Here is a 26,787-nt window from a genome sequence, read left to right on the forward strand (position 1 = left end):
GCTTGAAAATGCGGTTCTCTGGAAGCGATTGTTAAATCCGGACGCAGCAAGGAACCATTCCGGCCGTGCATTTTATGTACTTATAAAAAAATTACATGCGAATATTTTGTTGTCTTCTTTTCTATTTTTGGACTGCTTTTGCCGACCAATTTGTAGTAAGTAGCACTCCTATTACTAGGAAACCTTCGGATGAGTGTCTAAATACCTTTTACTATGTATCTGAATATCTGTATTCAATGGTACGGGTTTTACATTGCTGAGAATGTCCAGAATTGACCTTTTTACTGACCTGTTACCTGCCATGCGTGGCTCTGCCCGTGAACTGGTAAAAACTGTGGAAGTGGAAATGGAATCAGGAAATGGTCCGGTGTCCGTTATCGCCTGTCATTTTCTATACGATGTGGTTCCAGAGCGGCCTGCTGCTGGAAGGGGATGAGCGCTCAAAAACTGGTCCTGAGTCAGCGAGCCGAGCTGGTCCAGGCACTGAGCCGTGGCGGAACGGCCGAGGGCGTGGACTGTGTGCTGGACCTGCTGATATCCTGGGGTGTGCTGCTCTGGGAGGACTACGTTTGTGCTTGTGTGGCCAACAAACCGCTGAGCACCAGGACCAGGGACCTTCTGGACCTTGTCTACGAAAAAGGAGAGAGGGCTTGTGAGCTCCTGCTGTGCGCGTTTTGCCAGGTCCTCCCTGAGGCTCAAAAGACCGGCCTGGAGTTTGGGAAGTGTGTTTCTGTCGTAAAGGATGACAGAGAGCCATCAACGATGGCAACGGAGACTCTACTGTGCCACAGGCCTTTCTTGGTGTCCAGGCTTCGGGATCATGTTGATGGAGCACTGGAGCATCTGTTGGGGAGAGGATGTCTAACATCCGCCGACCGCGAAGAGATTCAGCTTCCAGTCTACACCTCTTCACAACAGGTACATGCCTGAATGGAACAGGTACAACAAGTTCATCCTGGAACTTTGTATGAAATATGGATGGCATGTTATTAAGGAAACACAACTTGAAACTTGAGCACAAGTAGACTGAAAGAAGTTCAAATTCCTTGTGAATGAATAACGCGAGAAAGGAATAGAACAAATGGAACTGTCATTACTTACAGGCCCAAATAAAAGTAGTACTAGGTGTTGAAGTTGTTTGTTTGGTTGTCTCATGGATGTCGTATGGTTTTTCAGGCTAGACGACTTTTGGACAAAGTCAGGTTTAGAGGAGAAGATTCTGCTATGGTGCTGTTACATTATTTAGATCGGACTACATCACCACCACCTCCAGAGAAGGAGAATGAGCAACCTTTTGCAGGTAGATGTGTGCGCTGAAAGTATAAAGTATGACACTGTCATCAATTTTAGGCAGAACAATAGGATAACAGCGACGTGGCTTCTACTTTAACAACATGGCTTGTGGTAAACAGAGTGGTTGGTGTACCAGAAGAAGCTGTGCAGTTCCATTCTGGCGCAGTGCTACTTCCTCAGCACCTGCGGGGGCGCTGGAAAGTACTCCTTGGATGACGTCTACACAGACGGGCTGTTGGAGTTGTCTCAGGGCTGTGGTGACACGCAGGTCTCCCTAGGCTTGGAGGACGTCCTGGGACAGGTGGGAACGCTTAATGAGGAGGCCGACACTGTACTGGTGTCTGGCCAGGCAGGCAGTGGGAAGAGCACCTTGCTGCAGAGACTTCATCTGCTCTGGGCGAGGAGGGAGGCTCTGCAGGACTTCCTGCTGCTGTTTCCTTTCAGTTGCAGGAAGCTGAATGCCGAGGAACGAGAGCTCTCGCTCAGGGACCTCCTTTTCCTTCACTGCTGCTGGCCTGACCGGGATCAGGACAAGCTTTTTGCGTTCGTTCTGGATAATCCCCATTTGGTGCTGCTTACCTTCGATGGCCTAGATGAGTTTAAGCAGAGCTTCTCAGACGAACGAAGACACTGCTGCCCTACCCAGGCAGCACCGATGTCTACACTGCTCTTCAACCTGCTTCAGGGTTCTCTGATGAAGGGTGTACGGAAGTTGGTGACTAGTCGTCCTGAGGCAGCTGGCCCTTCATTGAGGCAGTATCTCCGCAAGGAGGTCCTCCTGAAAGGTTTCTCTCCAGGTGGGATCGATTGCTTTGTGAGGAAGCACCATCAGGATCGCGGTGTAGCCTCTGGTGTCTTGCAAGCTTTGCAGAGTAACACAGCACTGCTGGGCCTGTGTCATATCCCAGTCTTCTGCTGGATTGTGTCTAAATGTTACAAGGAGCTTCTGGGTTGTGGGAAGGGAAGTCCTCAAACATTCACTGATGTGTATCTCATGGTTTTGCAGCACTTTTTCCGACGCAAATCCCCCCAGCAGAAAAGCCTGGGCAGTAGCTGGTTGCTGGAACATTTTCAGACGATCATGCATCTTGGTCAGTTGGCATTTGAAGGTCTTGACGCCTCTTGCTACATCTTCTCAGAGGTTGACCTGCAGAATAGTGGCGTTGCGGAGGAGGACATAACCATAGGGTTCCTCATCCACAGCAAGAACTTCTCCTCAACTGACGAAAGGCACTTTGAGTTCTTGCACATAACTATGCAATGCTTCTTTGCAGCTCTCCACATTGTTCTCAGCGACAAAACCAATCTTAACCAAATTCGGACCCTCTTTCAGACGCAGTGTAAATCTAAAGGGTGCATAGGGTTCTGTCAGCCCAGAGAGCAGAGCGTCATGACTACTGAGAGCTCAAACCCTCAGATTACCGCCAAGTTTGTATCTGGACTCCTTTCCCAGCATCACAGCGATCTGCTCCAGCAGTCTTGCTCCGCCACCATGTTGGGAAAGAAGTCCAAGTGTGTGGTTAAGTGTGTGTCCAAAGGCGTGCAGAGACACTTTAAATCCATCCCCCAGCCAGTCAAGGGGGAGAAGAAGAGCATGCATGCAATGCCCAGCTTCGTCTGGCTCATTTCGTGTATTTATGAGATGCAGGACAGCGATGTCGCGATGAATTCGGTGGCCAGGCTTGAGGTGGACCATCTGAAGCTGACCTACTGCAACATAGGTCCAGTAGAGTGCACTGCTCTGGCCTACGTGCTGCAGTATCTCAGGTGCCCAGTCGGCTTACAGCTTGACTACAACTGTGTGGGGGACGTCGGGGTGGAGCAGCTGCTGCCCTGCCTGCCTGTCTGCAGTTCCCTTTAGTAAGCATGGATGTCAGTAGTGGCCTTCTGTCCTAATGTGCCCATTTTGCTTTGCACAGTTCGGTGATTTTTTTTTTTCTGCAAGTAAATGCACTTCAATAAATGTAGTGCTTAAATGTTTCCAACAGTCTGAGGAACAATAACATTTCAGATGAGGGCATCCGCAGACTTATTGATAAGGGTGTTCACTGTGAGAGCTTCAAGAAGATTGCGTGCGTATATTTAATTGTTATTATTGTTACATTATATTATAATAATGTATTATGTTATGTGTATCTTGCCCAAAATGACAGACCTTCATCGTGGATATAATTTAAAACCAAAATGTTGCTGTCCTAAAATAATATGCGCTCAGTTCTTAGCAAAAATGTTTCATCTACATAGGCTCTTCAGCAATAATTTGACTGACGCATGCACACAGGACTTCGCTCATCTGCTCAAAACAAAGCAGATCTTTCTTTCACTGAGGTTAGTGTTAAAAAAATGACCATTTATTTATATATCTCACTGACTGTGTATTTAGGCTGATTGCTTATTGCAGATTGGGAAACAACAACATCACTTCTCGTGGAGCCGAGCAGCTGGCAGAGGGACTGAGATGCAGTCAGTCATTACAATACCTGGGGTGAGAATAAAACACTGTGTGCAATATCATGAGTAGTTGGTTTATACCTTCAATATAAATGCCATCAAGGAAACTTATTAAAAGGATGTTATATTATATGTTAATGTACACTTCCTGTTGTTAAAAAATAGTAACTTAATACAAGCCCATTAACACACTAAATTATTTTAGGCAATGGTTTATGTTTATGGTGGAACTCATGTTCACTTTCATGGTCATATCTCTTCAGTTTGTGGGGGAACAAAATAGGGGACAGGGGAGCAGAAGCTTTGGCTGAAGCCCTAAAAGATAACACTTCATTGGTGTGGCTTAGGTATGTGCATTCCAGAAAAATAATAAAGTGATTATGCTTGATCAGGCTTGAAACATGTTTTCTGTCTGCCATGATGTGACAGTTTGGTAGGCAATGGCATTGGCAACTCGGGAGCACAAGCACTGGCAAAAATCATTCAGAAAAGTAAAACATTAGAAGAGATGTGGTGAGTGCCTGGCTGTTTTCAACACTACTGAACATAGTTAAACATTCCAGTTCTATCGTCTTCATTCTTTTAAAACGTGTGTATATAAAACAGGTTGAGCAAAAACTGCATTACGAGAGTTGGAGTGGAGTACATAGTCAAGGCGCTTGAAGAGAATGTGACTGTAAAATCTGTGTGGTAAGACTACCATCTGTAATTCATGCTTGATTACACTTTTATATAAAAGGGGGCGGTATAAGGATATAAAAGACAATTGAACAATATGTGACATACTACTACTTACTTACATATACTTGAAATATATCTTATATCTTACAATATCTTAATAAATAGGTCATTCAGATTTAATGTATTAGACTATTATAATTGCCGTCTGTGTATACAATATTATGCATTCATTGTTTTTCCCTAATTTTAAAGGCTGAGGGGCAACAATCTCAGTCAACCAGAGGTGGAGGAGTTTCAGAGGGAATGCCGTCTTATCTTCTGATCTACTGGGGCACAGTGTTATTTGCCAAAAAAACGTGTCAAATGCTATTTATAATGTATTTGTAATATATGTATTATTTATATTTTAATATGTTTAATTCACAACTGTTACAGTTTTGTCATATTTCTGTATGTATGCATCGTTGATATAAACGATAAAAATATATATATATATTTTAATTTTTTTCTTTAATGCACCAACAGCCAATTACAGTATTTCCTGAAATACACGCCAACCAAACTTACGGAAAGCCCCATGGCCTTTAGGGCGGGGCTTCATGAATGTCAGTGAACGTACCCAATCAGCACTTACTACATTGCTTCCATCCACCAATGGCGCTGCGTGTTCATCCTGCAAACGACACCTGTGCGCTGTCACACGCTCTGTAAATATTCCGAAAATGATTCTGAGTTCCTCCTCACGCCGACTTTAAACAAAATGTCACCGACGCGCCCATCGCTCAGGCAGCGCCGCGTCCGCTTTTCGCCAGCCGCGCCGTAGGGGACGTGTCGGGGCGGCGGAGCCCGGCGCTGCTTTCAGACGTGCGTGTGCACGGAAGCGCTAATATCTGAAGCAGCCGACGAGACACGCTAGCCGAACCCGTGTTGACATCCAGCGCCGCGGAGCGACTGCGGTCCGCGGAACACTCCGCTGGGCTGAGACATGACACCGGGACCAGGCAGGTACGCGGGCCCTGAACACCCCCACGAAGGGAACAGTGTGTCCCGGGCCGATGTGGCCTCGGTTTTAGCCATTTAAACTGGCGGCTTCGGACTAGCGTTAGCGGTTTAACTTCCACTCTGCTTAGCTTGGCGTTGCTAGCTGCTGTTGATGCCTGGCTAGTTACATATCTATCTATCTATCTATCTATCTATCTATCTATCTATCTATCTATCTATCTATCTATCTATCTATCTATCTATCTATCTATCTATAAACACACACACACACATATATATATATATATATATATATATATATATATATATATATAGAGAGAGAGAGAGAGAGAGGTTATACGAGGTTATACAGTCTAGCATCTCCTGGTTTAATTGGGTTCCCTTGCATGAATGACTTGTTCGGTTTTTCTTTCGGTTCAGATCTAGATTGTCTACTGCGCACCCAGTGGTCTGTCTTCATTTTTCACTTAGCTTGCCGTGCGAATCGCCAGTACCTCGTGCCCTGTGACACCTTTGACACCGAGGGCAACTCCTCGGAGCCGTTTCATGCTTGCAGGAGGGTCGCGTTCTGAACGTGACGCCGAACCGTTCCTGACCTGTTCAGCTGCCTCTGCTTGGCGTTGTTCGGATGCCGAGCGATACCTGGGCAGTGGAGAAGCTGTCATGGTGCAGGAAGAGCTGTGCCCGATTACCGTGGCCCGTGAATTCCCCTACGGACGCCACACTTGCTGTGTCTTGCTGTGTCTTGCGGGGGAATTGTGTGACTCAGTCTGCCTGCGTCTTCACACAGCTTGTTTAGTTCAATGCCGAGAGCGCAGAAACACATTGTTTATGAAATAAGGCCAGTGGAAAGTAATTTGGGTTAATGAGATATTAAGAGTGACCTTGCTACTGTCACAAAACGAAAGCTGTTGAATTTTTCTTTTGGGTGTGTGTGTGTGGACAAAGAGATTCAGTGTTCTAGCTGCAACATATCTATGTAATGCTCAGGCTGTTGTTGGATTTCATTAGGTAAACATGCCGTCTATCCATCATGTGCAGCATAGTTATATCTTGCAGAATAATGACATTTTGTGTGTAGAGCAAAATGCATATGGTTGTAACAGCTTAACTACTACCACATTACTGCATATATAACATGTAGTTCTCTTTTTGTCACTTCTGGACTGAAGTAGGCTCAGATCTAGATTTTTGTTTAGGAATTTAGCTTCACCGGGCTTGTGTCGCTCTCCCTGCCAGATTCGGCTCCTGATTGCTCCGGTGTCTGTGAGTCATGCGGAAGGCTGGGCTTTGAAAGGCCATGAGGAGACAACCCTTCTTCACCTCGCCTGCTATGCCTCAGCCACAGCCATGAGCTCTGCCCTGTGGAGCCAGGAGAAGCCCAGCGGCTTCCGGGATGATTGGCGTTATTTCATTGTTTTCAAGGAGTGCACGGTGGAGAAGCCACCCCAGAAGACTCTGTGGATCCCCCGTGGGAGCTTGGGCCAGGCGTGCCAGGAGCGTAATAACCTGGGCCGCCCGCTGCCACCCTGCAAGGGCAAGCGCAGCCTTCGCATCCTGGACCAGGCCAATGTGGTGCTGAGTCTGGACGAACGAGACGTTGTGGAGCTGGACGAGAAGCTGGCTGAGCTGCTGTTCCCCATCACCAACTGCGAGGAGCGCTACGCCCTGCTGTGCAACAAGCCTCGCCTGGACCGCGCCCGTGAGATTGACTGTGGTTCCAAGGTGCGCGTGCAGCTGCGCACTGGCGATGACCCTCTGCCTGGGGTGGTGCGATTTAAAGGCTCCCTCCTGCCTGATCGTGCCTTGTCTGGGATATGGTTTGGAGTGGAACTGCTGGTAAGTCATGATCTATCTTATTTCTTTCCTAATTTCATTTGAAGGACAGAATTGTGGAATGTGGCTTATTTTGAATGCGGTTATACCGTTATTGTACCATTTTGCCATTTTCATCAAAAAAGGCAGGGTACTATCGTACTTCCTCTCTGTCACGTTTTGGATTTTGTATGTAATTTGCAGGCATCAGGAAGACTCACTGCCACACTCATGCACAAACATTTAGATTCATTGTGTTGGAATCAGTAGTTACAGGGAGTTACAGTACTTGCAGTTACAAAAAATACAGATATTGACTTTCCGATTGCTTGGTGCATCTGGAAGAATGATTTCTTGGAGAAGAAAAGGTGAGTGCTACCATCAGTCCTGTCTCGTGTAAGCAGTAAATCATCCCGAGACCATTCATGTGTGGGGCTGCTTCTCATCCAAGAGAGTGGGCTAAGAACACAGAATGAATAAAGAACGGTACCAAAACATCCTCAACAGCAACTTCTCCCAACCATCCAAGAACAGTTTTGTGAAGAACTATGGCGAATAAAACATCGAAATGTTGGGTCCATGTCCAGGAAACTCCCTGGAACTTAATCCACTTGAGAACTTGTGGTCAATCCTCAAGAGGTGGGTGGGCAAACCAAAACCCACAAATTCTGACAAACTCCAAACACTGATTATGAAGGAATGGGTCGCCAACTTTATGAAATTGTCAATAAAAGCCTTTGAAATGTATAAAATGCTTGTAATTATATTTCAATACACCACAGAAACAACTGACAAAAAGATCTAAAAACACTGAAGCAGCAGACTTTGTGAAAACCAGTATTTGTGTCATTCTCAACTTTTGGCAGCATCGGTCTGCATGACCTCAGCCGATCTTCCTCCTCCTATTTAGTAACATGGCTGAAAACTGAAGTAATCGTCAGCTCCTGTGATGAAGCCAAGGCAGTGGTTGGTAGATTTGACGCACTGGGGAGTGGTGGCCTTTGTCTAAACAGTCAAGGTGCCACTGAGCAAAGCACTGTCCCCACATACTGCTTCCCAGAACTGATCACTTCATCGATGGTAACTTGAAAGCATGTTGTTCTGGATAAGCAAGTCGTTCTGGATAAGGGCATCTGCCAAATGCCTTAAATGTTAATGTGGTGTGTCACATGTGACCATCATTGGCACTTTTCACCTATGCCCAGCCGCTCACATTGGTGGTTTGCAATTTTTTTATTGCCCATGATCTATCTTCACTGTGCAGTTAAACCAGCGTTGAATGTTTAAAACCTAAAAAATTTAAATTTTCCATAAAACGATCTGCAGGGCATGCACTGATACGCGAGCATGCACAGTCACCATTCACGCGCATGCCTTTAGATAAGGAAACATGCAGTATGCACCCAAGGTCCGAGCCGGGATTCGAACTCACATGTTGCCGACTGCCATGTGAAATGATGATCCTTATATTTCATTTCTGTGACAAATAGGAACATTTGAACTGAAATAGTGATTATGCAGTAATTACAAAAGCCTACTAAGACCACTTATTTATGCTGATAATTTAATTTTGTAGGTGAAACAAAAAGCCTGAGGTGAAGCCCTACTTGCTCATTGTTGGTGTGTGTTGGAGGTCCTGTAGGTTGTGTGAGTGGAGTAGAGACAGTAACTGTGACCAGAGCAACTCTTTGAGCATCCGGTGCAGCTTGACAGCAGTTTTTGTTTCTCTAGTGATATAGGATTATTTTTGGGTGTTTATGGCCTGAAAATGAATTAACGATTTTTTCATAATAACGACAGTTAAAAGTTGTGATTTATTGTTGAAATCCTGTCTCCTTGCAGGCTTACAGAAAGTTCTGAACATTTAGCCCACTTCTCTGCCTCACAAAAGTGCTTCTCCCTTTTAATCGGACCTGCAGTGCCTTTGCAGAAACCTTTGCGAAATGACGATGAAGCACTTTAATTCATCATCTCATCTCCGTTGTCTCTGCAGTATAAGCGTAGCTGCTGAGGCTGCCCCGCTTTCATAATTTAGAGAAGATGCTGATGAAGCAGAATATGTTGAGAAGCACAGAAACACACCAACATGTTACCCTGTTAAGTAGGCGGTGGCAGCTACATCACTTGCATGCGGGGCGTATGATAAGGACCCGTCTGTTTTTATCTCTTGATTCCAGGAGAAAGGCCGTGGCCAGGGCTTCACCGAGGGCTCCTACCAGGGCCAGCAGCTCTTCCGCTGTGAGGAAGAGTGCGGGGTGTTCGTGGCGCTCGACAAAGCTAGAGCTGTGGGAGGATGAGGATGAAGACGACGAGCCAGACTTGGACCCTGACGTCCTGGCAGATGACTACCCGGACTTCTCACCGCTGGAGATCAACTCGCGTGTGGTGGTTCAGACCAGGGAGGGCCCCGAGCGTGGCACCGTCATATTCTATGACCTGCTGCCTGGCAACGAGAATCACGGCTACTATGTGGGAGTAGACATGGTAAGAGCCGGCCTCAGGAAGTCAACTTCACGTTACTGATGAAATGTACTTATTCATGCTGCTAAATTTGATTTATTTATTGCATCATCGCTGCAAAGATTTGTACAGATGAGGGCAGATGTATAGTTGGTAGCGTTCAGTTCTGATTGGACTCTTGTGCTCTGTGGCAGCAGCCTTCGCCCACCCAGAGCTTCTGCAGACAAAGGGCAGTCATGTGGGGTGTGAGGTGAAGACAGTGTGCTGGACAACCCACGAACCAGAGAGAGAGGGACTGAGAGCAGGACCGAGAAAACCAACCCCAGGCCCTTTTAGTTTAGTCCTTTAACCAGAATGGCTCAATCAGGACCAGCTGACCCGTGAAGAGTGACAAAAAAAATCACCTCTTCATGACCCTGTCATCTTGTCAGACAGCGTGAAGTAGAGAAGGAAACTTGAAGGGTTTGGCTGGGGTAGGAGGTGTTTGTAATGCCATTTTGTCTGGCGCCTTTTCCAGGACAATCCCATTGGGGACTGGGATGGTCTCCTTGACGGGAAGCTGTTGTGCAGCTTTGCAAGCCTTGAGCACACTCGCCTCGTCCCCGTCTGTGACGTAATCCCAGGTAAGTGTTAGCTGATTGCTTTATCCACTTTTTCTTATGTTTGTTACCCGTCCAATGTATTTTTGAGTGTCCCCTGGCAGCAGTTCCCGCTCTTCTGAAGTCTGAATTCTTGTTTTTTAGTCAAGCGAGGGGCTTGTTTAGTTTAAATAGTTTACTAGTGCAACCTGTCTTAGCCTTTAATATGCGCTCAGTGTAAACTCGGTGTAATAATAGCAGTCATCTTGTACAGAATAACCTGTGTTCTGTTTTCTTTTTACTTTCGATTGTAATGTTTTGGTCATTCAGTGGTCTGGCTTTTCAACTTTAAACTATCAACAGCCTTACTTTCCACTCACTTGAAGACCTACGAGTAAACTGCAAGCTCTATTTTAGGGCCGAGTACTTGTGTTTCATGCACTCTGCAGTATTACCTGCTGTGATTGATTTTTTTATGGATGTGTTTGTGTGTGTCTAGAGTGCTCCATGCAGGACCAGGGGCAGCCGAAGCATTATGCCCCCAGAGGCAGCGGCACTGAAAAGCCCTCTTCCATTCAGAGCAAACCAAAGAGCAAAGGTATGACTGGCTACAGTAAAGGCATTGCGATTGCCCTGACCTTGCCCTGACCTTTGATCATGTGATTTGATTTCAGTTTGTCCAGGTTTAAAACTGGTTTGTTCAGTTTGCATTAACTGCAGATTTCATTTTAATTTTGGGTGGGAGGACATGGACAGTTGTGCTGGGCCATTAGCTGTAGCACTGTGTGGGTGTTTTTTTTTTGATGAAAGACTGTTTTGTGTGGAGATCCTGTGCTATGCTGCACCGTGCATGGCTCTAACACAATGGAGCTCTCTGTCTCTCTCTCTCTCTCTTGCTCGCTCTCTCTCCCTGTGGACTGCCTCTCTTGTCACTCTCTCCCTGACTGCTACTGGTAGTATAAATGTTATGATTCCCAGAGAGGATATGTGACTCCTGCCCTGGACTGTTGAAGAATCGACTGATACCAAACCCTTTCAAAACCTAAAACATGCATTTCTATTTTGAAATTCATCCTGAGAATGCTTGGAGGTACTGATTAGTACACTAGTCACAGTATTTTGAAATTCATCCTGAGAATGCTTGGAGGTACTGATTAGTACACTAGTCACAGTATTGATTTTGAGGTAAAGTTGACTATCTAAACACAGACATGGTGTACCAACCCTACATACGTATGTGTAATAAGGGGCAGTTGAGTGTATACATTTACATTTGTGAGATTAGGTAAATGCTGAATTAATCTGGAATTCTTCCTTAATATTTACTACTGTGGACTGTGATCTCATTTGCACACACATACATGCCACATTTTTATTGTATATTCTGTTGAACTGTTATTTCAGGATTAGGTCTGCAGTGTGGGACTAGAAGCAAGTCTGAATTTTATTACACTTTAAATGGCAGTTCTGTTGATCATCCAGCGCAGTCCAAATCCAAAAGCACATGGTACATTGATGAAGGTAATAATTGTCACAGGCCAAAAAAAAATCCATAGTGAATGGTCTTGCCAGAAGAGCTGTCATTTTCTGAAATGATGCTAATGTCAACAATCTGTGCTAATTCGGTCTTTTTTTTTTCCCCCCTAAAAAAATAACTTTTTTTTTTTTTTTTTAAAACACTTTCATGTTTGTCATTTTTTGACTTCTAGTAAGACCTTTCAGCTACAACCAGCACCTAAGTCATCATCTTCATAAGCGCTAAATGGTGTCCATAAAGTACCCAAAGGCTTTTCTGCATGTACTGCATGACGTCTGGTCAGGACTCATGCTTTGTAAATCAGCATTTTCTGCACATGCTATCATGCGTCGTGTTTTGCCTTTGTTTTGCACATAAAAAAAAACCCTCATCATTGCTTAAAAGCTTAGCTAAGATACGTGTATGAATGAAGATGGGCCAATTTGGTTTTGAGCACAGTGCACTTTTGAGTGATTGGGACAATCATTGTCGTTTGTGCATCTTGTAGTTTTGTTTGGTGAGCTGTGAACTGTAGTTGCATTTCTGTTGTTACACGAATGTTAAAAGTCTGTAGCCCCGCTGTGAAGGCACTGCATGCTAATCGTTTGTGGGTTTGTGGCGTGAGCTGATATCTCAGCTCTGTCTGCACTCATCTGTGGTGGTTGTCACTTCTTCTTTCTTTAGGACCTCTTCACATGTGGCATTCTTTGACACAAGGGGAAGAAATGTGGCTTTGTATAAGTGTGTCAGCTGATTTTAGACCAACTTTTCTGAATCTTAAGGTTACAGACAGTGTAGAACACAAAAAAGTTGCTCTTCAGTAAGGTTAGTCTGGAGCAACTCACAAATGCAAATCAAAATCAACCCCCCTGTGCCTGCCATCATCCACACCACTTTGTATTTTGAATGTCATAGTGAGGTTTGTGGATGATTTGTGGATAATGAATGGAATATAGAAGAAAAAAATATAATAAAAAAAACTACTGAGCAAAACGAGGCATGGTGAGCCTTTTTTTATATGGTTACATTGCCCCCTAAAGGACATATAACAGAAATACAGGCCCTCTTCCTATTTGCCTGATTATTACAGCAGGCTTTGTTGTTGATTTGCATTTGTGATTATTCATTTCAAACCATTTCCCCCACACTGCTACACAGCTCTCATTTACTCATGCTCATACCATCAGCCTGTGTTCTTATACCGGAGTGTGTTTGCTGTACCTCCTGACAGTTGGAGAAGACCCTGCCAAGTCCCTCACAGAAACACCGCCTGATTTTAACCAGGCCTCTCCACCTTCCCGGGCCCCGGCTCCCACCTCACTGAGCAGCGACACTCGCTGCCACTCGCTGCCGTTCAGCTTGAGCCGCAGAGCCGGGCCCAATGGGAGCATGAGCCAAGGCCCCCTCTCCCTGTCTGTCCAGTCTGTGAGAGCCGAGCTGTCGGAGCAGCCCCCTCCGCCACCAACAACTACTGCGCCCTCTCCAAGGGCACCTTCTCCCCCTCGTGGACAACCTGGACTGGAGGTGGGCTCTCTCGTTGAGGTGAAGGAGAACCCACCTTTGTGTGGTGTGATTCGCTGGGTTGGGTTACCACCAGGCCTTCTAGAACCCCTGGCTGGTCTAGAACTGGTGAGTTTTTCCAGAAAGTGAGTCTTGAAGACAGGCATCACTTAACATCATGTTGCAATTGTGTGTGTGTGTGTGTGTGTGTGTGTGTGTGTGTATGCGCGCATATATATATATATGTATGTATGTATGTCTGTATGTATGTATGTATACTTTTGTATTTGTGATATATAGTCACAGTCTGCTTGTGGTTGTGGTTCAGGAGGACGAATGTCCCGGCTGCACAGATGGCACTTTTAAAGGGACCCGGTACTTTACCTGCCCTCCCAAGAAAGCCCTGTTTGTGAAGCTGAAGTGCTGCCGACCCGATTCACGGTTTCCCTCCCAGCACCACTCTTCCAACCCCATTGAACGCTGCAACTCAATCGGTGAGGCGCTTTGGCAAACAACATAAATTTGATTCTCACTCCTTATAAGTGTCCTTCCGACCTCATTTCATTTACTAACAAAAATTTGTACACCTGATTAATTTCTGAATTCAGAATGACTTTTTTTTTTGTCTTATCCTTTGCTTTGTTTATGTAGCTTTTGGAGGCTACTTGAGTGAAGTGGTGTATGAGAACACTCCTCCTCGCACTGAAGGGTATGGACTGGAGGTGATGGTGGGGAAGAAGAAGGGCATACAGGGCCATTACAACTCCTGTTACCTGGACTCCACACTTTTCTGGTATGTTCCTTTTGCCTTCTGAACACAGATACGGCTGTTATTTAAAACCACTTCGATATGAATGAGTTCCTCTCTTTTTCGTTCCCTATTTCTTCCTTTCTTTCTCTGTGCAGTTTGTTTGCCTTCAGTTCAGTCCTGGACACGGTTCTACTGAGGCCCAGAGCCAAGACTGATGTAGAGTACTACAGAGAGACCCAGGAGCTCCTGCGCACTGAGATAGTCAACCCTCTCCGCATGTGAGCTCCTCCAAACACAAATACAGCCACCCACACAAAGTATAACCTATGAAGAAGACATCATCACACATATTTTTAGAGAACGTCGTTTAATGCGCTGACGTTCTTTTAGACATGGCTACGTCTGTGCAACTAAAGTGATGAAGCTTAGGAGGATCCTGGAGAAGGTGGAGGCAGCATCAGGATTCACTTCAGAAGAGAAGGGTGAGGTGGTGTTCTGGAGCTTTATATTGTTTTAGAGACATGGAGTGACATTTTTCTACCCTGATGACCTACAGATCCAGAGGAATTCCTCAACATCTTGTTTCATCACATCCTGAGGGTGGACCCCCTCCTCAGACTCCGGTAAGACAGCCTATTCTATGTGCATAGATATACACATAAAGAGGCTTGTTTATTTATGCTATTTATTTTGAATCATGTTTATTGGCACCGCCGCTACAAAAAAACATGAAACAAATAGAAATTTGAATAGAGAAAAAGAATAATAAATAGTGACATAGTCAAGCCCCCATCTAGATACTGAACTACTGTGACCAGTTTTATGGCTTCTTTAACCAGTGAGGCTTTTAAAGTGACAAAAAGTGAACACAACACTCCATCCATTTGATGTTTTTTTTTAAGGTACCAAACAATTGTTTGGTACCTTAATTCAGGAAAAAGGACCGGACCCTAAACCTTTGAATGGAAGTTTATATGAACACACACAAGGAATTTGCTTCTAGTCATTGGTGTCTCTCAAGCAACACAGTACTGTGTTACTGTACAACAGAATATTGTATAGCAATAATTAACAAGAATAAGAGAAGATAAAAAAATAAAAAAATAAGATAAGAAGATAAAAAAATGAAAACAGTATGCAATTTGGAGAATTACAGAGTATTCAATCTTATCTGATTCTACTCTGCTTGTTCTCTGTAGCTCTGCAGGGCAGAAGGTGCAGGACTGTTACTTCTACCAGATCTTCATGGATAAGAAGGACAAAGTTCTGGTGCCCACCAGTCAGCAGCTCCTGGAGTGGTCTTTCATCAACAGTGACCTCAAATTTGCAGAGGTAGAGATTTAGAATTAGATTTAATTTACAGTTTCATTAGATTAGTGTTTTTGCATTTTATGAATTGCAGTTCATTTTGGCTCAATTCTGCCAAAGCACTTGATCATAATTCTTTTGTTTATTTCACAAGTGTGTAATAAAAAAAAGTTATTAAAATGTTCAAGGCCATTTATCAGAATGTTCTGGAGTGTACTTCAGCCTTTTGAAAACATGTTGGCTACAGCTCAGCAACCTTATTAAAATGCATTATTTGACATTTTTATCATCAGGAGTCATATAAATGTCAAAGAATTTTATATCTGACCAGAGAAAGGAACAATAAAATCTCTTCATTCTCTAGGCTCCATCCTGCCTGATCATCCAGATGCCACGCTTTGGGAAAGACTTCAAAATGTTCAACAAAATCTTCCCCTCACTAGAACTGGACATTACAGACCTGCTAGAAGACAGTATGTTTTTTTTCTTTTAATTTTTATGAACGTGCAGGAGAAACCAATGGAAAGTCTTTTGAAGTGTATATAAGCAGATGTGTGTGTTTCTCTCAGCTCCAAGGGAGTGCCGCATCTGCGGCGGCTTGGCCCTTTACGAGTGCAGGGATTGCTACGAGGACACAGATATCACCGCTGGGAAGATTAAGCAATTTTGTGAAAAGTGCAATACCCAGGTAACAGACTAAACACAATTCCACATGACCTAACTGGAGAGCTGCATGGGAATAGGGACATTAGTAATTCCATGAAAATACTTTCATTTCCTGGAACAGTGGAATGTTATTTGTATTCTTGTGGGGATGGTAATGAAATGTACAGATGGTGAAATGACTCTACACTCAGTCCTTATACTAAAACATGGTGGCACTGTTTGATCACATTGATGCAGAGTGCACTTTATGTTTTTATATTCAAATAACACATCAATAAACTATAAGCAAACCATCTTCATAAACCATGTTTTAAAGGTTGTAGTGAGCTGTTGGAAAATAACTCTTTCCTTTCATGTGAGTCGAATGATGCACAGACTCAATTGGTAGCACAGAAATATTCTAATATGATTATTGTAAAGTCATTTAAAATAATAATATTAAAATGTCAAAATAAAAAAGAAATGATTGATTTCTCTACATGCCATGTTAGTCACCCATCCCACAGAAATATGTAATAATTAATATTCTCTGAAAATAGGCTGGTATTTTATTAATTTGGGAATTCCAACTTACTTTGTATTGTTACTGTGGGTGGACATAGAAATAGTCCCAGTGCAGATCTCCATTGAAGGGATAAAAACAAAATACACTGATTAAAAAAAATAAAGGGGTCACCAACACAATGTAACTCCAAGTCAATCACACTTCTGTGAAATCAAACTGTCCACTTAGGAAGATAATTAGCATGACATCCCCAATAAAGGCTTTTGAGTGCTGCCAGTGGTAGCATGATACAGAATCTACAACCCACACAAGTGGCTCAGGTAATTCAGTTCATGCTGGATGGCACATCAATGTGAGCTGTGGCAAGAAGGTTTGAAAGATGAAATCAGGTTCACAATGAGCTCATGTGACAGATGTTACCGAGTCTGGAGACGGCAAGAAATTTCTGCTGCCTGCAACATCCACCGTCATGACCGGTTTGGGTCAGTAATGGTGTGGGGTGGCATTTCATTGGGGGGGCCACACAGCCCTCCATGTGCTTGCCAGAAGTTGCCTGACTGTCATTAGGTACTGAGATGAGATCCTCAGACCCCTTGTGAGACCATATTCTGGTGCGGTTGGCCCTGGGTTCTTCCTAATGCAAAAACAATGCTAGACCTTTGTAGGGAGGTCATACAGGCACGTGGAGGCCACACACACACTACTGAGCCTCATTTTGACTTGTTTTAAGGACATTACAAGTTGGATCAGCCTGTAGTGTGTTTTTCCACTTTAATTTGGGATGTAACTCCAAGTTTGATTTCTATCGATCATTTTGTGTGATTTTGTTGACAGCACATTCACTTATGTTAAGAATATTTCATTAATTCATTTTTAATTCTTTATTTTTGTGTTCCCTTTCATTTTTGAGCGTTTTCACATCTCTACTGCACTACCATGAGCATCCACTTGGTGGAGACATTTACCAAATAATACTACAATTTCTCTGTACTGATGTCTCAGTGGCTCAACAGTAGTCAGTGTTACATGTTTAGTGTTTGTGTAGAGTTTTAATCAGTTTGAACCTCAGCTACTAACTCCTGTCTACTTTGAAACAGTAGACTTTGATGCCAGCAAAAAAAAAAAAAAAGATTTAAAACAATTCTATGTATGCTTAGGTTCACCTCCATCCGCGGCGCAAGTCCCACCGGCATGGGAAACTTTCTGTGCCCAAGGAGCTGCATGAAGGGGTGTGGCGTCAGGGCAGCTTTCCTCACCAGAGGATGGAGCTGTTTGCAGTCCTCTGCATTGAGACCAGTCACTACGTGGCATTTGTGAAGTATGGTGCTGCTGACACGGCCTGGCTCTTTTTCGATAGCATGGCCGACCGCGATGGTTGGTATAAGATGCTTTTCAACAAGAAATATCTCTCTATATATATATATATTTATTTTGTTAAAAGCTAGACTGTGACCACACTTGTTTTGTTCCCTGTATGACTCACTTCCTGCTGCTCTGGCTGTGAAGTGCAGATGAGAATAATCACATGTTGCTGATTATACCCATTAAACACTCTGTGATCCGCTGTTCTCTGTATTTTCATTTTTGTTCTTTTTTTTTTTCTTTTTTTTTTTTTTTTTCCCCTCCAGGAGGACAAAATGGATTCAACATCCCACAAGTTTCACCATGTCCAGAGGTGGGCACCTATCTCAAGATGACTCCGGAGGAGCTACATGCTCTGGACCCCAAAAGCATTCAGGGCTGTGCCCGCCGACTGCTGTGCGATGCTTACATGTGCATGTACCAGAGCCCAACCATGAGTCTGTACAAATAAAGAAAGCCCACGCCGCATCGGAATGGACAAAGGGACGAATAGAGAATGCTACCTATGAACCTGAGCAGTCCTGCCCCCTCAGGCACCAGCCTGAGTTGGGGTCCGGTGAGAGAGGGAGATGGAAAGGGGGGAAAAAAAAGCTTATTTGCACTGTGTGTTTGTTGAAGTGTTGTCCTTCTCTTCATGTTTCCCTCCGTAGGTAAACGCATATCCTGCCATAAACATTTGCCCTGTGCTGCTGGCTGTGTGTGTGTGTGTGTGTGTGTGTGTGTGCGCATGGGGGTGGGGGGGTGGGGGTGAATGAATATTGATGAAAATTCACTGCGACCAGTGGGAGACGACAGGGGGGGATGCGGTCATCTCCGGTGACCAGAAACTGTAATGGGAGAACACTGGTCACTCCATTTAGCCCCACCCCCAATCACCCCACCATAAACCCTAAAGTGGGAGTCCCTGCTGTCTGAAATAGCAGGCAGGAAGGGATGTCTTCCCAAAGCCAGCTGATGAGGTCACGACATGCGTCAGTGTGTGTGTCCCTGCTCTTCTGTAACACACCAGCCCCTCTCTCCTCGTGCTGTAAAATGCTGCAAGTTGCCTGGATAAGCGGCTTCTGTCTCTTTGTTTCAGCCAGCACACTGTTCAAGCAGTGAACGTTTCAAACTAGTCTGAGACGCGATTGCACAACTGTAAAGCACAGTATTTTCAGGGGATTAATGGTCTGAATTTACATGAAAATTTGAGAGCTTTCCCCACCAGTACTGGGCATGAGATTAACTATATAACTAGGCCTACGACAACTATATGTACATCCTGGCATCACTAACACCAAGCCAGCTCCAGAGTTACCCGCACTGTATACTTGATTTTGATTCGCTAGTTTGTCTGTTCAGACTCAAAATGTTCTGATGCGGTTGCAGGGGCTAGTCATTGCACTGTACTGTATTTGAAGACATGCAACATAAAACTTCAAGCAACTGTGCACAACAAAACTTCGGATTGGCTCACTGTGTTCATCAGACTGTATGAAATGCACTTTTTTTTTTTTTTGAAGGATGAACGTTGAGCTGGACAGGCCTTCACCCCAGATAAGTTTTACCCTGAGAGAGCTGGTAGTTCACCGGTTAGGCAGCAGAGCACAGCGTACGCACTCAGGGTGCAGGCAAGGTAATGATGGGCACACCCATCCCCCCCGTGTGACGGGATTGGCTCAGCTCGCTGTCGCGCTTGTTAATTACTGGTGGGAATATTTTACGACGGCCTGTAAAACAGATGATGGACAGTCATGAACATCTGTATCAAATGTAAATGGGACAGAGTTTAATATTTCAGTGCTGTTCTCTTAAATGTTAAAAGAATAAAAGAGAAATATCAAAAACATTTGGCAAGTTCTACTTGGTTACATTCCATGCTGTCTCTTTGGCGAGATGTACGCACACACATGCCCCCTCTTCCTTGTACGTATGTGTGTGTATGTGTTTGACAGACACTGACACGTCCTCTGCGGCCACTGGCACTCTCACCTGTCAGGAAGGTGTGTGTCTCATTATCATGTGGGTGGTGTTGGGGGCATGGTGGTGCCCGGGTCATCCATCAGGCTCTGGCAGCAGCAGGCAGATGGGGCTGACTGGGTGCCCGTGGGCAGAGGTTCAGCAGCTGGACACGCGGCCCCCGGGTCCTGCCAGGCCAGGGATCACCACGGTCCCGCAGCACAGGCCGAAGGTCACGTCATCATGTGCTTTTCCCATGATGCCAGAGTACAGCTGTTGTTGGGTGCCTTGTGTGATATGTGTATCGTTACAGCATTGTACTATGTAAATAAAAAAAATTATTAAATCAGATTCACTCCTGATTGGCCTTGTGACTGTCCACCATTAGCATTAAGTGAAGTTGCTTATTTCACCTAACCATCAGAATCTCCTGCACATGCCTGCCATGGGGCTTGACAAAGCAATTTTTTCAGTTGATAGCTGTAATTGTCAGAAATTATTAAGAAATGAAAGCGCATTCATGAATAAATGGGACAAGTTCAACATCCTTTAACCTGATTCCTCAGGGATCCTGCTACAAAGTTAAAAAAACAAGAAAAGGAGAGATAAATCAGACTATATTTAACATGCATTTCCCCCACAGGGGCCCTTTCACACACCTCATTCTATTTAGTTCTTCAGCCAAACTCCAAACCAGCTTAGCAAGCTGACTTCAGAAGTGCCAGATAAGTATTTGTCAACACAACAGCTGGCGCACAATGCCCTCTCGTAGCTTTATGCCACGGCATATGCCAGCCGATCGTAGCGTGTGCTAATTTAGCAGGGGCTGGTACTACGGAAGCAGATGGGCTAAAGTATTGTTATTCTCACTGCAGATCGGTGCCCATGGGGCTGTGTGTGGGTGGGGGGGCGCTAAATAAAAATCAAAGCAGATGGACGTCTCTCTGGGCCGAGCTGTGTTTATCATAAACAGTGAGTGGCCTTCACCACTGGGAGTCCACCCCGTCCCCCTGGGTCAAGTGCTGTGAACAAGTCAACTTTGCCAATCTGGGTGGGTTAATTGACTATCTAGTCTTCTATTAAAGAATGATCTCAGCCGGACCTCTGTAGCTATCAGTAATGACACATATTCGCTTGACACGTTGTTCCCATCAGGTAGTAATTCCCCCACATACATAGTAATGCAGAGTGGCTGGAACTCACACTCTCTGTTGAGCTCCGGACCGCCTCTCATTCCCATGGGAAAGACGCCAGTAAACAAAGAAATCCTATCAGACCCCGAGAGAAGGTAAATGTTTAAGCCGCCCCAGACAACAGGAAAACAGTGATTTCCGTCACTAAAGATGAAAAGGAGCTGAGAGACAATCATTCCGAGCCAATCAGCCCTAACCCAATGTACCACTTAGGTGTTGTTTTAAACCCCCCTCCCTATAATAGATTTGATGCGCTGTGTGAGAGCGATTATGACACGTTTTAGACAATTCAAAAGAATTCTTATGGTATGAATGTAGCTTTTAAACAATAAAACAGTCATGCATTTTCATTTAACGATAGTCAGGCATATGCTGTTACTTTCAAAAGGTCTCATGGTCTCACTCTTTTATATTTCCAGTTTTTATATATAAAAAACTTACTTACAGTACTGTGTAAAAGTGTGAACATTTTAAAACATTTTAAACATTTAAAATGTATATATAGACTAAGAATGCTTTAAAAAAATTTGTATTAATACTTTAACTTCAATTATCAAATGAATGAACAGAACTGAAATCTTCATGAAATACATTTTGATAAACCTTAAACAGCACACAGTCCGCTTGCACATAGTTTTTAAAGGAACATTGCTGGTATGGATTGGAGAATGAACCACAGGTCTCCAGGGCCTGCTGGCTTCCTCAAGTTGGCTGTATGTAATGGATTGTTGTCCTGCTGCAGAATGAATTTGGGGCCAAACCTACGCCTACATCATGGTATTGCATGATGGATATCTGCCTGAATTTCTCAGTATGATGACACCACTACTCCAACTTAATTTGCAGAAATGCCGCCCCAGAAGAGCAAGTAACCTCCACCATGCTTCACTGTTGCATGCAGATTTTCATTATTGTAGCGTACTTCAGATAAATATTTCAAATTTCGAAAGGACCTGTTGCCATTTTTCTGTACCCCAGTTTTTGTGTGTAGATAAGTCCGTTGTTTAACATCGGCCTAAAACTATTGTACATATACATATTCTACGTACATACTCTAAAACAGTGACGCTTTCCATTTAACCAGTTTTTCCTGTTTCATCAGGGATTTTGAAAATTCAAAAATTATATATAATTTTTTTTTATTTTACTTTATTTAGCAAGTTACATTAAGAAAACAAATTGCATTTATGGCATTTATCAGATGATTTTATCCAGAGTGACTTAAAATCAGTAGTTTTAGGGACAGTCCCCTTGGACTGTGTTAAGCATCTTGCCCAGGGACACATTGGTTGTAAGTGGTTCATAGACGAGTATGTTACTCACTAGGCTTCTACCAAAACATGAGTAAACAAAATAAGATCTATTTGGGACGTGGCCTCCACGAGGTTGTGAGTGTGAATCCCAGCTCTGGCTTCGTGTGTGTAGATTGCAACTGCACGCTAGGTGAATTGGTGACTAAACTGTCCATAGGTATGAGTGTGTGTGCCCTCTTTTTGAATAAATCGTGTAACGTATTTCTAGTAAAAAAAAAATAAAAAAAAAACTACACTAGCAGATTATAAATTGAGAGTTTCCCTTAGACCCTACTCAACAACTGCAGTGCCAGCTGAGGATTCTTCACAAAGTCTTTTATCTGAACTTCCATCCAGGCCAGGCTCCTCGTTGGCAGAATGGAAGCGAGTGGAGATGAAGAATTAATAGCCTCTAAAGCAACTGCCACCAGATGGTTTTCTCCATAACAGCCAGGTGTGGCAGAATTACATATGCAGGAAATGCATACAATATTTTTATTACCAATCGCTGCACCCTGCGCGGGCGGGGAGGGAAGGTCGCCCCCCAAACCCCCCCCGCCCAGCGCTGCTTTTTGGCAACTTGTGCAATTGATGGCACCTTTTAAGTGCTAAAAGCAGTGAAAGTGCGACTGGTGCTTCTGGTGTTTTAGGCCCGGCGCACCTGTGTGCGACTCCCGTTCGTCTGCCTCGCCTTAACACTGCATGATTTACAGGTGCTCGGTGGATCGCGGTGCAAGCTGCTCCTCAGTGTGTGTGTGTGTGTGTTCCACTAAACAACTTTCTTCTCAGCTCATCATGCGCACACTGTAACAGGAAGTGGCTCCCTGCCATCTGTCTGCCGTCTGCAGGGGCCGGCCGGGCCTCGTCTGCTCATTTCTCACCGCGGTGCAGGCCTCACCCCGTTCGTGGATATAATTGATATTTTTAATCGCGCAGTCATTAACCCGCTTAATGCAGTTCTAATTACCGAGGCACCGCTTTAATAATTGTGATGAACATGTTAACATTAATCCGGGGCAATTAGCGTCAGCCTCGTGAGCGGGGCTCAGATAAAACCGCTCCGCCGGCTTTTTAATATTTCCTCAGGTTCGGAGGACCGCGTTCTAAATAGCGAGCCGCACGTGGGAATTCAAATAAATGGGGATTCGGGGGGGCCGGATCTGAAAAAGGCACTTGTTCCTGTCCGCGGAGGGAGCCCGAGCGCACCCCCGCCGACGCACAGCTAAATGCGTAAACACCGCTTGTACGCAAACAATGGCGGCGGGCCAGCATTTCACCGGCCCCATTGTGCGCTATGGCAGGCCGCCGGCGCGAATGTATTTATTAGTTTGCGATACATCCCTTTTCCCCTGTTGTTCCCGGGGCTGCGGGATAATGCCGCTTTTTGTGCGGCGCCCCGGCTGCCAGCTGTCAGAGCTGATACCGTCTCATTTGGATGCTCGGGCCTGCCCGCTGAATGGCTAATTAGATTTGCCATTTTCAATCGGCTGATTGCCATACATAATAGGACAAAAGGCCGCTGACAGCGTGTAGCGCTCCAGTGTAACTGTAACAATTAATAATGGTATTAATTAACGGGCATGTTCTGAGCCATTGATTATGACATTACCTGCCTAACGGATGGCCTGCCCACTCAATTTCATTAAAGGGTGCAGATATAGATTGTTATTAATAAACTGCTACCTCTGGTGCAGAGGAGGTTATTAATTACACAAATTAGCGGTTGCAGGCCTAATCAAGTTAAACCCGTTTCGTTTGCAATAATTGATCTAATTTTTACTGACCACTCCTGTTAGGTCTTGTCGGATGCCCCCGCGGAAGAAAAATCACCTCATTAGCAAAAGTTTAATCCTAATCATAGTTCATGAATCGCCCCGTTTTAAGGTCATATCTGAATGTCACAACCATTTCAAATTGATTGGTGTTAAATTGAATCAATGTAATGTTTGGGACGAACAATAACAGTTAACGGATGAGGTTGGGTTTGACCCAAAACAAACATGTTTATCAGGCGGGGGTGAAGGGTGCGGGGGTGGCCGGGAGCGCAGCCACTTTCATAATTCATCATGTCTATAATAAGAGAATGTCAGCTTCTGGTTAATTAGCCGAGGCACCAGGTCTGCGGGCTTTGAGACCCGGAGGAGGGTGGCGGGGAGAAGAAACTTTAACAGAGGGGTGTTAAAGTGTTAAACACTGGAGATACTCCACTGAAGGGCCTCCTTCTGCTCTTCTAATTGCTCAAGTGTTAAAGGTGGCACATCTGAAGCATGGGGTGAATTAGGGTAACGTGGGACACCTCATTTTACCCTGATATCACACTAAACGTTTGACGTAAATACATAAAGTGCACAGAGATGCATTGATTAAATGATACAGTATGACACCATTAAACCACGTAAACCATGCAACTGTACCTTGCAAGCTGAGTTGTGCCTTTTGACTGTTGAATGAGAATTTGAATCAAATGACATTTCTTCAAATCAAGTTCTGTTAGCATGTTTAAAAAAAATTATATTTGGACTAATTTCTAACTAGATCTACATTTTGTGGTGTACTGGCAGCATCTTAAAACAAAAAAAATATTAACTTTGGTATGTAGACCATCAGCAGATATACTTTTGCGCTCTTAATTTGTGAACTTGTAAACCCATTCCCGAAGCTGAAGACCCTTCCTCTCGCCCCTCTCCCTCTGCTGCTTTTGTTTCAGGTGACTGGAAGGTTGCCAGCTGAAACAAATCCTCCTGATCCTTACAAAGCTGGGAACACGGAGAGAAAGGCCAGTCTGCGGCGCTCCTCCTGCCCCCAACGCGGCAGCTCCGCCGCGAACCCGGCGCGCCCGAGCCTCCGCCTGCTCCTCTCGGCCTGTGTCCACCCCTTCACCTGAGGACAAAACAAAACAAGAAAAAAAAAAAAAAAAGCCAATCTTAATACGCGCCGTGCTCTGTTCTGGAGTATGAAATCCTTTCATTCCCCCACTGCCAATCAACCCTGAGCGACGGCGGTCACAATTTTCTCCAAACAATTTGCCACCTTAAGAGGAAAATTGCTTTTGGTATATAACGTCTCCGTGAAAGACAACAACGATAAAAAAAAAAAAACGCTACGACTGTAATGCCATTCCCTCTGTCAGCACTTGCCTGGGACAAGATTCCGAGGGGCTTCAGGACTTGGGAAGGAGGTGGTGGGGGGGGTTCGAGGCGCTTCTTTAACAAAGTGCGCCCTGTAATATCACCACCTGTGTAGAAGAGGCCCGGCAAATGAATCCCACTTTGAACATAACAGGCTGGCATTGTTTGAAAATGACTGCTATGAGCGGCCGCTTGTCAGATATGCTCTTGCAGCCGACGCTGGGGGGATTGTCATTTATTACATGTTGTGCCTTCATCTGTCAGCTGCTGTTGACTGCGCGTATTGATTCCCGAGCGCCGGGGAGACAAAGGTCACTTTGATCAACGCTCGGCGATGTGTGGGAAATCGCGGAGAGCTGACATTCCATTACCCGAGAAAAAAAGGCCTCAAAATAAAGAGGAATATGTTAAAGGACAACAGGCTTCAATACGGCGATATGACTATAATTAACAAAAGAAAAATGGCTGGCCGCTGTTGAAAGGAGTGGATCCTTTCTCCTCTGGTGGGCTATTGTTTGCTGGAAGCAAGAGTGATGTTTCTCTGATATTACATGCTTGACCTTTCCACCCACCGGCACCACACACACACACACACTTCGCCAGCCTATTTTCTTTACTGTTTGCAGTACCCGTCCCCCCTTCAACACTATAGTTTGGACAGGTAAAGAGCGCCTTAGGAGAAGCTGCAGTCAGGCAACTCCCCCCCCCCCCCCCCCCCCCCGTTATCTTAACCATATAATTTATAGATGGTAACTTCTCTTAAAGACTCCACGAGGAGAAAGGCGCAGAAACGACAGCAGCTGTTAGAATGTTTGACGTCGCAAGACGCGCTGCAGCCACATCCATCATAATCATGTCAGATTTGTTGAAATGTTTGAACCGGTCCCCCTCCCCTTATGTGCGTGGCATTGTTTAATAAACAGTCATACGGCGGCGGGGGAGACGTACGGCGGTGGCGGCGGCGGAGGGGGGTGGGGTTTTGATTTACCTGCCAGGGGTGTACGGGGTGAGAGGAAGGCAGGGTTTATTAGGGAAGGTGTTCTCAGGGCTGTCAGACACATGAGAGGATCACTTTATCATCGTTTGTCTGACTGTATGCGCAGCCGGCGGCTCCTGAGGGGTTTTTGAAAGGGGGTGGGAGGGGCGGGGGCAGGTTTCTGGTTCCTCTGTATGATGAGTTCCACTGACCTGAGCGCTGAACCACTGTGGTCCTGTCAGGAAGTAGAGACAGGACACTTGAGTTTCTGATCTGTCATTTTTTCCAGCCATCTCCCCCCACATTATTTCATGTAATCCATCGTCCATCCAAGATGTTAATTTAAAAAATCTGCACAAAATCGTCTAGTTT

The 26,787-nt window shown here is 44.8% G+C and overlaps 2 protein-coding genes across 2 annotated transcripts; both read left to right on the forward strand.

Moving 5' to 3' along the window:
* nod2 (nucleotide-binding oligomerization domain containing 2) lies at positions 1-4,912 on the forward strand. Its single transcript, XM_028956330.1, has 11 exons — positions 1-155; positions 411-918; positions 1,177-1,300; positions 1,413-3,153; positions 3,282-3,365; positions 3,538-3,621; positions 3,695-3,778; positions 4,008-4,091; positions 4,174-4,257; positions 4,351-4,434; positions 4,678-4,912. The coding sequence occupies exons 2-11, from the start codon at positions 433-435 to the stop codon at positions 4,745-4,747; spliced, it is 2,925 nt and encodes a 974-aa protein (XP_028812163.1). The 5' UTR covers positions 1-155; positions 411-432; the 3' UTR covers positions 4,748-4,912.
* A 170-nt stretch (positions 4,913-5,082) lies between these two features.
* cyld (cylindromatosis (turban tumor syndrome)) lies at positions 5,083-20,177 on the forward strand. The gene is given in 18 exon segments (XM_028956831.1): positions 5,083-5,430; positions 6,667-7,266; positions 9,420-9,515; positions 9,517-9,726; positions 10,220-10,325; positions 10,780-10,878; positions 11,685-11,801; positions 13,028-13,425; positions 13,625-13,790; positions 13,948-14,089; positions 14,203-14,325; positions 14,438-14,529; positions 14,604-14,670; positions 15,247-15,379; positions 15,720-15,828; positions 15,925-16,043; positions 17,684-17,900; positions 18,155-20,177. Coding segments are annotated over 17 exon segments (2,868 nt in total). The 5' UTR covers positions 5,083-5,430; positions 6,667-6,777; the 3' UTR covers positions 18,340-20,177.
* The last annotated feature ends 6,610 nt before the right edge of the window (positions 20,178-26,787 follow it).

This window comes from Denticeps clupeoides, chromosome 16 (assembly GCF_900700375.1).
Source record: "Denticeps clupeoides chromosome 16, fDenClu1.1, whole genome shotgun sequence".
Classification (NCBI taxonomy): Eukaryota; Metazoa; Chordata; class Actinopteri; order Clupeiformes; family Denticipitidae; genus Denticeps; species Denticeps clupeoides.

Excerpts from the sequence above, each read along its gene's own strand:
- nod2 (XM_028956330.1), top strand. The coding sequence starts at position 433 with ATGAGCGCTCAAAAACTGGTCCTGAGTCAGCGAGCCGAGCTGGTCCAG. Across the intron at positions 919-1,176 it reads TCTACACCTCTTCACAACAG|GCTAGACGACTTTTGGACAA; the intron begins GTACATGCCTGA and ends ATGGTTTTTCAG. Across the intron at positions 3,366-3,537 it reads GAGAGCTTCAAGAAGATTGC|GCTCTTCAGCAATAATTTGA; the intron begins GTGCGTATATTT and ends TCATCTACATAG.